Source organism: Orcinus orca, chromosome 2 (genome assembly GCF_937001465.1).
Source record: "Orcinus orca chromosome 2, mOrcOrc1.1, whole genome shotgun sequence".
In the NCBI taxonomy this organism is placed as follows: domain Eukaryota; kingdom Metazoa; phylum Chordata; class Mammalia; order Artiodactyla; family Delphinidae; genus Orcinus; species Orcinus orca.
In genome coordinates this window covers 93,415,816-93,430,681 of record NC_064560.1, presented here as the reverse complement: position 1 = coordinate 93,430,681, position 14,866 = coordinate 93,415,816, and the positions used below count along the sequence as shown (strand labels likewise).

The 14,866-nt window shown below is 53.1% G+C and overlaps 1 protein-coding gene across 2 annotated transcripts in view; it reads right to left on the bottom strand.

Annotated features, from left to right (window-relative positions):
- IGDCC4 (immunoglobulin superfamily DCC subclass member 4) overlaps nucleotides 1-14,579 on the bottom strand; it is a 37,783-nt gene extending 23,204 nt beyond the window's left edge. Inside the window, exons 1-3 of one of the 2 annotated variants that reach the window (XM_033439867.2) lie at nucleotides 14,432-14,579; nucleotides 4,826-5,167; nucleotides 3,987-4,128 (exon numbers count right to left, since the gene is read on the bottom strand). In XM_033439867.2, coding sequence (XP_033295758.2) covers nucleotides 3,987-4,128; nucleotides 4,826-5,167; nucleotides 14,432-14,501 — 554 coding nt within the window. In that variant the 5' untranslated portion in view covers nucleotides 14,502-14,579. The remainder of the gene's footprint in view (nucleotides 1-3,986; nucleotides 4,129-4,825; nucleotides 5,168-14,431) is intronic. The other variant, XM_012535392.3, reaches the window with a different exon arrangement.
- Between the last annotated feature and the right edge of the window lie 287 nt (nucleotides 14,580-14,866).

The following is a 14,866-nucleotide window of genomic DNA, read 5'->3' as shown; positions in this document are numbered from 1 at the left end:
TTCTCTGGGAGTGGGGTTACTGTGGGGCTCTTTTTTGTTGCGTTTTTAAATTTCTTGGTTACAGTGAACATTTATTAGTTTGGAAATATAAAACTTAAAAAAATTTAAATGGAAAAAAGCATGTGTCCTTGTACACTTTGTTTTGTAACTCCTCGCTCTAATATAAGAGCAGCTGTGGCATAGAGGAGAGAACTGAATCCAACATATGTGATTTTTAGCAAGTGACATCACATGTCCAGGCCTCAGGTTTCTCATCTGAAAAATGGGTTTCATAATTCCTGCCTACTTCACAACCCCGACCCTGTTAATGTGTCATAAGCTCTCATTAGATAATGGTAACAGCTATCTGTGCTCTATTTGTAGGTGACTTTTTTCCCTTTAAGTTAGTATGTTTTATCATTTTAAAATGAATTCAAATAAAACAAAATAGCTACTTATAGAATGAAAAGCAACCTCTAGCTAAAAGGAAGGGACCATTCTCTTTCCAAGCCTGAGCCTCAGCCTGCTGCCCGTACCCGCAAAAGGCCACTTGGACCCAGAGATTCAAGAACAGAGGAGAAATGACAGCTGCTCTGAATTTCCTGAGGGCCAAGGAGCCTCCACCCTGAGCCGTTCAGAGATCCACCCAGGGAAAAGGGACACTAGCCGAGGGTCACATGAGGCTGACAGACACGATGGACCCTAGGAGATGGGTAGGGCAGAGGACTGGACTAGGGAGACTGCAGTAATTAAATCCATTAGTGCCATGGTTTTAAAGTGTGAGTGAATGGTGATAACAAAATGATTTCAAGTGGATCTAGACACAGGTTTTTATTCCAGTGGTTATATATTCATTTTTATGGCTACCTTCTATTTAAGGTCAGTGCTGCTGGTTTTCCATTTTACTGCAGTGAGATACTGTTCCTTTTTAGTATGTGTTAAAGTTACAAAAGAGAGAGCTGATTTGAAGAAATGTATTAAGTAAGTGTTGTATAAATGGTTGAGGGATGGCCAAAAATATGACAGGAGTTTGTGACTGCCTGCGATCTGGGAAACTTTGCTCTCATTGATTACTGGTTCCCGTGGAAGAAAAATTACCCCTATCATTAGAAATTAGTATAAGTATCAGGGAATTGCCTCAGGGTCTAGTGTTTACCATCAGTTCCCAAAATATGAACATAGACCCTGACAGAGTGTGCTTATTAACTGCACATGTGCACAGCCTACACCAAGGCATATGGTCTCCTTCAAATCACTGGGTTGAGTTTATGAATAGCATATTTCTATGTGAACTCTATCTGGGTATGTGTAAAAATACATACCTTGGGCATAATCAAGTTGCTGTTTTAGATATTTCTTTATTCCCCCCACACACACAATGTGCTGGGACATGTGAGCCTGGCTTATTTATAGATGAGGATCACTTTTCAGAGGACTTGGGGGCAAACACTCCCAGAGGCCAGGAACTGGCAGCTCCAGCCTCCTGGGAGAGGCCTGAACTAGATGTTGGGAGATGAGGGAACTCCTCTGTTTGCTGAGAAACTTTGGGGAAGTAACTTCTCTGCTCTGAGCACAGCTGGACCACTCCAACTCTAAGCCAGCCTGCAACAGGAGTTTCTTCAGACCCTGTGGCTTCCCCACTCCAACCACCAAATCCACCACCCCAGGGCTCCGCTGTCAGATACTCTCAGCACTAGCTGTGTGACCTGGGGCAAGTGACTTCTGTCTCTGATCCTCAGTTCCCTCATTTAAGAATTCAGATAACAGTATCTGCCACAGCCATACAGATAGACCTGGAAGGGGGTTCCTTATGTGTTAAGTGAAAAAAACAGAAGTTGCAATATAATCCCATTTTTGTTTTCTAAAAAAAGGTGATTGAACAAAAAACCCAGTATGTACAATATGATCCAAAATTTGAAAGAGAATATTTATAAACATACAGGGGAAAGGTCCAGAGGATAGACATCAAAACTAACAGAGGGGGACTTCCCTGGTGGTCCAGCGGATAAGACTCCGCGCTCCCAATGCAGGGGACACGGGTTTGATCCCTGGTCAGGGAACTAAGATCCCACATCCCACATGCCACACGGCGCGGGCAAAAAAAAAAAAAAAAACTAACAGAGGCTTTCTATGGGTGATAAGAGGACGAGCCATTTTTGTTTCTTCTTTTTTGTTTATATGAATTTGAAAAATGTATCTAATAGGAATATAAACTAAAAGTAAATAGAGGAAAATATGAAAAATAAGGAACACTTACCTTGAAGGATCATGGGAAGGATTAAGTGAGAAAACACAGCTCTAATGAAGTGAAGCCTCTTGTGACTTTTAACGCGGGGAGAGTATTCTGCTCTCTCCCACCCTCTCTGGGGACTGTCCCAGGAGTAGACTCTCAACTGGTTCTCATCCAACAACTCTCTCACAGCGGTGAGAGGCTCCACATTTAAAAGGCATAGCACTTGGGACTTCCCTGGTGGTCCAGTGATTAAGACTCTGTGCTCCCAATGCAGGGGGCACGGGTTCGATCCCTTAGGTCAGGGAACTAAGGTCCCACAAGCCCTGCGGCAGGGCCAGAAAAAAAAAAAAAAAAAAAAGAGGCATAGAACTTAAAATGTCAGCGCTAGGAAGGCTGGGTTAGCATTCCCAAGGTCTCCTCCCTGGAATGCTCATTCCTAGGATGTTAACAGTGTTCCTGCAAGAGGGGCTCTGGGCAAATGAGTCTAGGAAGCATTTGGTTAAACAAGTTAAACAGGTTTCTCAGTACAGGGCTTCTCAGGGCCTTGTCAACTCCAAGAGGGAGATTTATAGGCAGTTTCCTCATCTTATTTGACTGTGGAGTACTTTTTTTTTTTTCAAGAATAATCTTTAGGGACTAACGTTCTAATAAAGAACACACTTTGGAAACCGTGATCTAATCCAACCCACTGGACCAGTGGGGCTGACTGATCACCAAAGTCAACAGGATCACTTATATCTTGACCTCTCTCACCCTTCTTCCTCACTTACAACTGTTGCAGAGATGTGGCCTGGGGCTTTTCTATCTAGAAGTTTCTCTTACACTCTCACCCCTACCTAGACACGGGCAAAAGTCAGAGGAGATGGGACAACTCAATACACTGAAGACAGGTTAGTTCCAGGGCAGGGAGATCTGGAAACCGGTGTTTCTGAGCCTAAGGAATCCCACCTCTGCTGGGAGAGGAGAGCGTGAGTGGTAACTACAGCTAGAGAGATGCAGGGAGAGGACGGCAGCGTGGCTGGGAAAGGCCTTTGGAGCCACATTTCCAAAGGTGTAAGACTCCATGTGGTGGCAGCCGAGCCATGAGTCCAGTTCCAAGACCACAGATGCAAATGAGCCTCGTGCTTTCTGGACATGCTGTGTGTACATCTGGGCCTTCCCAGGAGGCCGCAGTAGGGATCAGGCCCTGGGTCTAGCCTCTGCTTCTCTTCTGCCCTAGAAACCCTTCCCTAGGATTGCTCCATTGCCTTTATGGGGAGAGAGGAGGGTGAAACAGGAAGGACCTCCACAACCTGGTTATCAGATGCTGCACCCCACTGAGTGGAACTGAGAGAAGAAGAGAAGTTATGCATCCAAGGTAGAAACTCCAGAGGAACCTGCAAAGGGAAACCCTCTGGGCCCAGAACAAACAACAAACGTTCTGCCAATGGCTCACCGTGTGGCCTTGGTTAAAGCACAGCTCTTCCTTGGCCCTTGGTCTCCTTCTCAATAAGGCAAGTGGTTGGACTACATATGCTCTGAAGGACTCGATAACTGCTCTCTACCCAAGCCCCATAGCTTGGTGGGTGGCTTTCCTCCCAGGGAGCAAAAACTTCTGACACAACTTCTCTTTGGGACCAGAAATGGGCTGAGTGTCAGGTGGTGGTTGGCTCCTAAGTCAGTTTGGACAAACGGAGCCACCCTGACTCTAAGAAGCCCAGTTCCTGAGCACATCCCAGAGCCCTCCTTGGCTGCCCCCTGGGACCCACTCTCCTCTTGCCCACAGGACACTCACCGAGGCTCCTCAGGCACCGTCACCTGGTCCTTCTCCCAAGTAATGACAGGTGCTGGCAGCCCTTCGATGTGGCACTGAAACCGAGCGGTCCCGTTCTCCTCCACCGTCTGAGACTGCGGGTGCAGGGAGAAACCTGCAAGTGCTGGGGATGAGGACAGTGAGAAAACGCAGGGACGGGAGAGGAACACAAGAAAGGAGGCCACAGCGAGCAGACAGGAAACACACACACACACGGACACAGAGAGACACAGGTGGACAGAAACACATGCAAAAAGAATTCAGACCGACGGAGACACAGTTGGAAAGAGGCAGTCGGAGAATAAGAAGTGGTGATGACTGGTCAGATGCCGCAGGCAGAATGAATTCCAAAGTCCCCCTGCCTTACATCACCATATGGCTGGACTACAGTAAGATGTGCATTTCTTCTGGCCCCAAATTGTTTCATGGTGATCTGTGCCTCCTGAGAACCCCCGAAGAGTGAGTGAGCTGGACAACACAGCTCGGCTCTACACACTCCACCTGCTGTGGGGGTGGGGAGCACCTTTGTGCCCCTGACGTGCTTATAAACCTCTCTGGCAGCCTTCCTGGAGGAGAGCACAAGTCTAGACTCTCAAACTCACAGGGAAGGAAAAGGAGGAGGAACAGAAGAGCAGGGAAGAAGTGAGACTATTGAACAGTGAGGCAGACAATACCAGGAAGGGACCCACTGAGCAGCAAAGGAGGCAGGGAAAGGGGGCGTGGCTCAGAGTCAAACCTCTGTGCAAGTATCTAACTGCAGACCCCACTTCCCACACCCCACGTCTTATAGGCCTCAGCTCAGTCCAAGATGTAGCACTTACTGGCAAGCTTGACCACCGCAGCCTGGCTGGCCACCACTCCAACGGGGCTGCGGGTCAGGCAGGAATAGTTGCCCTCAATGACCTCTGAAGCCCCAGGGTCAGTGCCGTCGGGAGCTGGCAGCTGGGACAGCCACAGGGAGCCATTGGGTAGCAGGCGAAGGTGGCTGTGCTCGGGCAGGATGCCTCCATCCTTGCTCCACGTGACGCTGAGGGCGTGTCCTGCAGTAGCCGCCCCCAGACCGCAGTCCAGCACCGTGGCTTGCTCCGGGCCCAGGATCACTTGCAGCGGCCCTGCTCCACAGCTCAGCGACACGGTCGTCTTCCGGGGCAACGGCTGCTCCCCTGCGTAGAGGAGGGGTCACCAGGGTCATCAGTGTGTGTCCTCCTACATCCCACAGCCTCCGGAGCCCGAGTCACCCACCCCGGGTCGAGGAGGGCAAAACCTCAGAGAAAGAGGTCTCACGGAGAGACCTGTGTCTGGATCCTGGCTCTCCCTTTGACTAACTGTGATCTTGGGCCAACGGCTGCACTTTGTTCCCAATCCTTACCCCGCTGCTCAGCTTCCTCATCCACAAAATAACACAGTTCTTAGCAAAAAAGTAGAAGCAACCCAAATGCCCGATCACCTGATGAATAGATAAATATATTACTCAGCCATCCAAAGAAATGAAGTACTGATACTTGCTACAACATGAATAAACCTTGAAAACTTTCCTCAAAGTGAAAGAAGTCAGTTACGAAAGGCCACATATTGTATGATCTCATTTCTGTGAAATGTCCAGAGTAGGCAAATCCATAGAGACAGAACGTAGATTAATGGTTGCCAGGGACTGGGGAGAGGGAAGAGTGAGGAGAGATGGCGAAGGGATCGAAGGTTTCTTTTTTAGGTGATGAAAACGTTCTAGAATTAGATAGTGGTGATGGTTGCACAACCTTGTGAATATACTTAAAACCACTGATTTGTACACTTTAAACGGTGAATTTTGTGGTATGTGAATTGCGTCTCAATTTAAAAAGACATAGTCATTCCTTCCTCAGAGGGCTGTTGTGAGCGCTCAATGAGATGCTGTGTGGTAAAGGAGTACAGCACAGTGGCTGGCCTGGCACAGAACTGGGGCTCAGTAATGTCATTCCCTCTCCTGGAATCCCACAGATCGTCCTGACCACTATCACCCAAACCACTTCTGCCGCAGTGACTGGGAGGGGTAAGCTCTCCTTCCTGCAGCTGATTCCCCCAAAGCCACGCAGCAAGCCAGTGCAGAACCCAGTCCCTGACCTTCTCCAGATGCCCCAGAAGAGCCTGCAGCTCCAACACTGCCCTGGCCGCAAAGGGAAGAGCAGGAGAACAATGGAGGAAGGGAATGCCATCCCAGGGTCAAGGCAAAAACACACAAATGACAAGTTTATCATTTTAACCAACATCTCAGCAAGGCCCAGTAACCGTTATTCATAGAGAAATAGTTGGTTCTCTTCCAGTTTTATCTTCCAGACGGTTGACCTGCTGCCTTCCTGTCCCATAAAAGCTTAATGGCCCGAGGTGCCCTCTTATCCTCTGGCCTGACACCTTGCTTAAAGGCACAGTGGTGTGTCTGAGAGTGAGCTAGGGACAGAGGTGAGGACACTCATTACAAGGCAGGACAGGGCTGACAGAGCCCTGTCAGGGGCATGCAGAAAGCACAACGGCTAAGGACTCCGGCGACCCTCAGTTCTAGCCCCGGCTCTGTCACAGTCTAGCTGTGTGGCCTTGGGCCAGTCACTTCCACCTCTGGGCTCTAGTTTACTCCAATGTAGTGGGTGATGTCGAAGATTCTATGGTGGTAGGATTATTCAGTGAGCTGGACTCACCTACTCCTGAACAGATGCAGAACATCATCTAGACACACACACAAAACGGTAGTCACGACCTGCCATACCTAAACACGTGCTCCCCCTGTCTCTGCCACACTCATCAACACCTGGACACACATATATGCCAACACTTAAACCCCTGAAGAGGATCAAGACTGAGGGGAGAAGAGAGGTCCTAACTGGCTGAGATAAGGAGGCCAGGGCAGAAGCCAGGCCTCTGACACCACAGTGGGAAGGACAGACAGACAGGGTCTGAACAGGCCTCTGCCTTTCTTAAAGGCTCCACTGGCACCTCCAGCTACACAGCTGGGCTCAGCATTACTAGTGGGTGCAGCGAGGAGAAGGCAGCCCTTGCCCTCACTCAGTTTCCAGTCTAACTGGGGAAACCAAACTGGCATTCGCATCACTGAGGGCCATGTGCTGGGGTGGAAAGAGCATCTGACCTTGGGGCAGAAGGTCAAGGTTCCAGTCTTGCTGCTCCACCTACCAGCCACTTTACCTCTCTGGGGCCCAGTTTCCACATCTGTAAAAATGAAGGCGATACTATGGAGCCTGTGAGGATTAAACAAGATGATGTGGGTCAGGTCTCCAGCCCAGAGCCTAACGGGCATCAGTCAAAGAATGGGAGCTCATTCTTTAAAGGCATTTCGTGAACTGGAAAGGGATGTACAAATGCAAATCGCTATTCTTAACATCCAGTCCCTTCTCTATCTGAGGCCCTAGATTCTGATGCAAACACGGTGGGGGGAAGGCCAGCCCGGGCTCTCAGCCCAGTGGCTTCCAATTGCCCCATTCCAGCCGCTGAGCAGTCGGTTTGAGTTTCAGGGGAGAAAAACCCCACATGACACGAATCCCTGAGCCCTCCGGCAGCCTCCCTACCCCCTAAAGCACGTCCGGGGCTTGGAAAATCCCCTGCTGCGCTGAACAAACAATGTGAACAGTTGGGGCCCGAGCAGCTGCTGGGTCTGTCAGCAGCCTGGGCTCCTGCGGGCAGGACAGCGGCCAGAGGGGCCGGGGCTTGCTGGGGAGCCCAGAGGAGGCTCCGATTCCCTTCCTGAATATTCATGGATCAGCAGATGTCTGGCTGCCCCACCTCGGAGGAGCCCAGCACCCAACAAGGCAATGGGGAATGGGAAACCAACAGGGATGTAGATGTGGGGAGAACCCGGGATCCCTGGGGGGGTACAGGGCTGTGCCAGGAGCCCAAGCCGGCCCACGTCGATGGAAACGTATGCAGAGCCTGAGATTGCTCATTTTATAGATGGGGAAACCGAGGCCCCAAAGGGGAGGTTCTCACCTCTCTGGGAGACAGTCTGGGGACATCCTGGGCGTGAACCCAGCATTGAGGAGACAGTTGCTCCCAAATAAGAGGGTTCTCTCTGCCCCAGCACCCAACCCAATTTCTGTGCCCAGGACATGCATCCTTAGGGGCTCACCTCAGGTGCCACATCCCTCTGTGAAGCTGCCCCTGCCTTCCCCAGAGAAGGGTTTTCCTGGGTCTCATATCATGTAGCCACTTGGAGGTCCCTTAGCCATTCTTCCTCTTGCCTCCTTGCCTAAGGCGGACCATGGGATGTGGCGGGACAAGCCTTGGCCTGAGTTCAGAGTTCTGGGTCCATCATGGGTTGTATGACATTGGGTCCGCTTTCCTCCTTTCAGCCTCGGTTTCCCCGTCTTAAAATGAAGAGTTGCCACATTTCTCATTTTCACCAAAATTCTCCCAGCGGCAGAGGAGAACGTACTCAGGAGGCTTGCTGACTACCTGAAATGTTTTTATTTTGAAACCTCTGGCACATTTTGCATCCTATTCCATTACACAGCAGTGTTTGTTTTAATGTAAATGTGGTTCCTACACCACCAAATCTTTTTGGAAAAGTGATGCTCTGGGGAGTGGCCCTTGTTTGTCCAGTGGTTTCGTGGCTGTCCCTTTCCTGCCACCACCACCCCCATCCCCTGTCATGGCGGACCACCAAGGCCCTCCCAGGAGCACATCTCAGTGCTCCCCCTAAGGACTGGGTGGACATAGCGGACACTTGCTGTTGGCCAGCGTTCTGCCTCGAGGGGAACTCCCTCTCCCACAATCCCTTCTCCTCAGTCTCCTCGGTGGGACCCTGCCAGAGATGTGGAGTTTCTATGCTTAGGAGCCCCAGGGCCATCTCTCAATCTCCTCCTTCTGATATTACTTTACCCATTTACAGGATAAATTAGATTTTATGAGGCCAATTAGAACCCAGACAGAAAGGAGGTTCGCTGCTGAGCCCCAGGGCCAGCTCAGTGCTCTTTCGTGGGACTAGTGCAGCCCTGGCATAAGCCAGGGTTCCATTCTTCAGTGAACTCTCAGGAACTGAGAGTTCCTGGGACTGGGGGATGGGGTGGGGAACAAAGCCGAGATGCCTCCTTCATTAAGCCAACAACTTGCCACAAACATCAATGCCTTGTCATTTTTTAATCTCAGGGCCCACCAGATTTACAACTTGTTTTCGGTCCACACGGGCAATTCTCCAGGACGCCATCACCACTCTCCTCTCCTAGGAGACACAAGCCAGTTTCTTCCAGAAACCTCCTTCCCCGCCCCCCACCTTGGCCACCTCCCATACCACACACTAAGCCCCTCCCACAACAGCTGGAAGGAGAACTTGGGACGGTTGCCTGGGACACAGGGAAGGCAGCATTCCCTTCGTCTCTGATCCTCAGGAGACAGGCTCAGCCTCAGCAGACTTGAGAGCAAAGCCACTCAGCTTGACCTGCCTACCTCCTGTTCCTTGTCACCCTGGGTCCCCACCAGACGGAACCACTTCCCGTTCTCTGAAAGCACACTGCTGTTCCATGCGTTGCCTATGCTGCTCCCTCTTCCTTCAGTAGCTGTGCCATCCTGGGGTCTGATTTAGACGCCTCTCCTTTTTTCTGCCCCATAGGACCCTGGGCACCTGGGTCACTGCAATTAGCACTCTAGATTTTTGACTTGCTTTTCTGCCAGCGAGGCAACAAGCCCAAGATTATTGTCCTAGTCAGCACTCTAATTCCCTAGGACCTAAAACACTGTCTGGCACATAGTAGGCGCTCAATAAACAGTTCTTGAAAAGATGAGTGGACATGCGGAGACACACTCAAAAAGATAAGACACAGAGCCCCTCATGCTTTGCCAAGCCTCAGTTTCCTTATCTGGAAAAATTATAGAACTCCCTTCAGGGCTGGGGATGATGTGGATAGTATACGTGGAAACTGCCTAGCACACTATGTGGCACCTATGAGACACGTAACAAAATGCTTAAAAAGCACCAAGACAGGGAATTCCCTGGTGGTCTGGTGGTTAGGACTCCACGTTTTCACTGCCTTGGGCCCAAGTTCCATCCCTGGTCAGGGAACTAAGGACTAAGATCCCGCAAGCCGCCTGGCGTGGCCAAAAAATAAATTAAAAAAAAAAAAAAGAAGCAGCACCGAGACAGAACAGCAAACTCACATTGAAAGAAACTCTTCTACTTAAACATTACCAGGACTGGGGAGCTCACGACCTCACCTCTTCTGCTATACGGATGGTCTGATTAAAAGTACCTTCCTTAAACGCAAGAGGGAGGAGATATGGGGATATATGTATATGTATAGCTGATTCACTTTGTTATAAAGCAGAAACTAACACACCATTGTAAAGCAATTATACTCCAATAAAGATGTATAAAAAAAAAAATACCTTCCTTGTGTGCCCAATCTTGTCTCTCTATGCTCCATTCATTTGCCAGAGCTCCAAACTAAGTGACAAGGTAATGAGCCCCTATGAAACCATCTGGAAGTCTTGGCTCTGCACCAGCTTCCATGCTCAGGTCTGCACCTGAGAGAGAATTTACTGAGCCTCGGCTTCCCGGACCACAGTGACCCCACAGCCCCTCAATTCCAGAGGAATGCCTCAGCCTCAGCAGTGAGGCACTTTTAGCTGGCAGCACAGCCAGCCCCGAGGACAAGGACGTCAGGCCTAGGTCATCCTCTCTCTGGTTTTCTTCTCTCTCCTCAGGTGCCGTCACCCACCTCTGACCAGGCTGGGGCTGGGGTCCTCCCCCATCAGAACCACTCTTTCTCTTCCTTCCCCCCAACCCGGGGAGCTGGGAGCCCCCAGGCCTGCTTGGCAATGACATCTGTTCTGCATCTGGAATTCTGTGTCAAGTCTGGTTTCTGTACCTCAGAAACAGCGGAGGCAGAACAGGATGCGGTGGGTGGGGATGGGTGGAGCAGAGTGGATTCCAGAGCCCAGACCCAAACACACCACCTGAGGGGGGCCAAGCCCAAAGTTGTTGATAACTTCTCAGGTGAGGGGGAGGGGGTGAAGAGAGACTGAACTTGCGTTCATGTGTACCAAATCCCGGGAAAGTACGGCTGCTCCAAGAGCCAGGAGACTGGTTCCAGTCCCAGCTCAGTCCCCATCCATGTAACTCTGGGAAGTCACTCAGTTTTCTCATCTGTAAAATGGGTTCATGCTAAAATTATTTCTAAGTTCCCCTCAGTGCTGACATTCAATGACGCTAATTGTGGGATTACTCAACTTGAAACAATGTACCTTTAGGAGAAAAGAAAGGAAATGCTGATTTACACATAATGTATGATTACTTGGGCCATGAAAATACATACAGGATCAATGAAGGTTTAGATAACTTCTGGATTATTTAGATTCACTATTAAGAGCAACTATTGGGTTGGCCAAAAAATTTGTTCAGGTTTTCCGTAACATTTTTCTTATGGAAAAACCCGAACGAACTTTTTGGCCAAGACAATATATTTGACCTGGTTCCTAACCTCCAAGATGAGGTCAGAGAGGGCCCCAACACCCCAACTAACTGAAGTTGGTCTCTGAGCTTCTGGGCTGAGAAAGGGATGGAGGGGGGAGTTTCCCCGGTGAGGAGAAAGCAGCTCTCTTGTTCTTAGAGCCCTCCTGCTACTGACCTCTGGCATCACCACCCCCCAAATTCTGACTGGGTGGAAGGGAGAACCCCACTTCTTGCATGTGGTGAAAACAGAGCATTTGGCATCCCACCACCACCCCCAGACAGGAGTCCCATTCGCATACATCTCCCCAGTTCCCAAGCCCTGGCCCAAGAGCAGTGTTCGGGGGAGACGGGCAGTCACTATCTTAACTCCAACACCAGCCCTTCATTTTGCCATGTCGAGGCTGCTGAAGTGTCTATTATGTTTTACTTCTCTCTCCCTCACTCCCTACAAAGTCAATCTATCCTCACATCCTGCCGATTCTACTTCCTAAATATTCTAGAATCCACTGTAGCCATCCCAATTGCCACTACTCTAGTTGCCAGCAACATCCTCTCTTCTGGACTACTACCACAGCCTCCCAAGAAGCTGCAGCTTCCTGCCTCCATCCTGTCCAATCATTCTCCACATCGGCTGGAGTGAGCTGATGCAAAGCTGATCTTAAAACCCTCCAAGGGCTCATGCAGGCTCTCAGGCCAGAAACCTTGGTGGGGCTTACAAGCCCCTTCATGAGTTGCGTCCAGCCTCCATCTTCAGCCTTCTCTTTTGACACTCTGTGGCCCCTGTCCCATTCCTCTCTAACCTGCCCCACCCTCCTGCCTTGTGCTCTAAACTCCAGCCAGATTTAGCTTCATTCAGTGGTCTAAACGAAGTCACCCCTGAGCGTTTGCACATGCTGTTCTCTCTGAAAAACTCACCCCATCATCACTCTCCTGCAGGGCCAACTGACCCTCTGCACTGAGCTCTATTATTTACCGCTTCCTGGAGGAAGCCTTTCCTGACCTTTCTAGACTACCTGTCAGTCTCCTCCTTATTTACTATATTTCAGGCACCAGTCACGTGCTAGCCGAAAAGGGTACTCAGTAAATATTTGTTGAATGAATGAATAAATGGCCTCCGTCCAGATCGGGGAGGCTAGTCAGAACTCTATAGGAGTGTCCCCAAGCCTGACGAGCTTTGCACACTCAAAGGATTTAGGACGGAGGGCGAGCAGAGTAGTTGCTTCAGCCATGCACACTGCTGCCAAGGGAGCCCCAGCTCGGGCCCTGCCCCTGCCTTGTGCACTCGGGAACCCCAGAGAGGAAACTGAGCCCCTCGTAGGGAGGCCCCACCGATACTCCATAATGCCCGAGTGAGCGCAGTTCCCAGTCCTGATTCCGCTTTGCTAGATGACCCCGAGCCCGGTCCGGAGCTCTCAGAAGAGCAGAAGAGGGTGGGCCCAACTATTCGTTAATCCCCTGGCCTCCAGGAGGACAGACGCCTCTCTGGCACTTCCCCTCCCCCTCCACCTGACAACCCCGGGCCCCCCACTTCCCTAGCCTAGCCGCCGGGACCCCGCCCCCGGGCGGCCTCCTGCCGGGTCCGCAGTCAGGTCTGAAAAGGGGCGTGTCTTTGTAGGCAGAGAGGGGGTCCGAGTAGTTCCCGAGACTTTCCCACCCGCTGTTTGGGCTTCCTGGAGATGGGCCGGGGCGGGCCAGGCGGAGGCTCCTTCCCCCCTCCGCCGTCCCTGCCTCCTTCCCACGTGGCCTGGCTGAGTCTCTCTAGAAAGCCACAGCAGCTGGAGAGAAATCCCCCTCCCCACCCCCACCATCAAGTCCCTCCCCGACTGGCTCCGGACACATCCTCAGCTCCCCCCTCGGCTGGGAAGGCGAGAACTAGGCGAACAAAGCGGGCAGCCCATCCCCCTCCCCAGCCCTACCAACCACCTAGCCCACGGGCCGCCCCGAAACGCACACAGGACCGAAAGGGAGAGGGCTGGGGGTGGAAGAAGGCTCCCTAGGCAGAGACGCTTGGGACTCCGTCACCCCATCCCCAGTCCTCTCTCCAGCGAGGGCAACTCTTGACTCTAACCCACCCTCACCTCGCACTGAGGTGGGGGGTTGGAGGAGGCCTTGCTGACCCCGTCCACGCTTCTCAGATCTGCCCCTGGGGGTGGGGCAGGAGTGACACGCGTCCCATCCTGAGAGCGGGTGTCGGACATGTCCACGAAAGCAACTGGTTTCCTGCGCCCTCCCCCAGCCCACTCCCGGCCTCGGGTTCGGAGGGGGCAACACTCCCGCGCTCCCCACCCCCTCCGCCCAGCCCCACCCAGCTTCAGGGACCACACCCACCGGACAAAGTTGAGTATTTTATCACCACTATTCCCAGTCAATTCGCAATCTCATGCTTCTGTCCCCCCACCAAGGGCATGGACACTCTCCGAAAGCCAAGGCCAAATATTAGCTCAGCCCCATAAACACAATTACACACGCTCTCGACACACAAATGGAGGTGCAGACACCCCCCCCACACACACCCCCCTTTACACTCCCAACCCGGAGACACGCGCGGTAAAGGCAGAGCCCGCCCCGCACAAACCACCGGCACCTCAGCTACAGCCCGCGATGCTACGCCGCGACCGGCCACGCGCTGCGGACACGTACGCCCCACAGAAGCCCCCTCCCCACTCTCTGCACGCGGTCGCGCGCGCCCGGGCGCGCGCGCGCGCACACACACACACACACACACACACACACACACTCACACTCATTCTGGACTCCGCAGACCAAGGACACACACCCCCTGCGGACAAGTACGCGCCGCAAACGTCCCCGGCCGCGTCTCGCAGACCCCAGAGCGCACGCATCGCGGGCACAAGGACGCGCAGCCCCCCCCCCCCCGCCTCCCCCGGCCCCAGCGCTCGCTCGGGACTCGGGACGCGCCGGCCCCACAGCCGGCGCAGCCCCGGGTGCCGATGCACAGTCACCCCGGAGCCGCTCCCGCCACTGCCTCAGCGCCCGCCCTTACCGCGCGCGGCCAGCAGGCAGAAGGTCAGCGCGAGGAGCCTGCCGCCGCAGCCAGCGTCCCCCCGCGCCATGGGGCCGGGCCCGGGCTGCCGCCGCCGCCGCCGCCGCCGCCGCCTCCTCCTCCCCGCGCCTCAGCCGCCGCTGCCGGGGGAGGGCGCGCCGGGCTTCAGTGGCCCGGGGAGGCGCGGCGCCGCGGGCGGGGGCGCGGCCTCGGGGGCCCCGGCCCGAGCGGGGGCTGGCGCGGGGGCCCGGGCTGCCGCCGGCTCGCCCGCCCCTCCATCGCCATCTTGGGCGAGCAGCCCGGACGGGGGCGCCCAGCGGGCGCGGCCGGTCGGGCCCCGCCGGTCGGGCCCCGCAGGGGACTCCGGCCCGCGCGCTGTGACCTGCGCCGCGCAGGGTCTCAGCTCTGCTGGGGTCTGCGCCCCTCTGCCTCGCC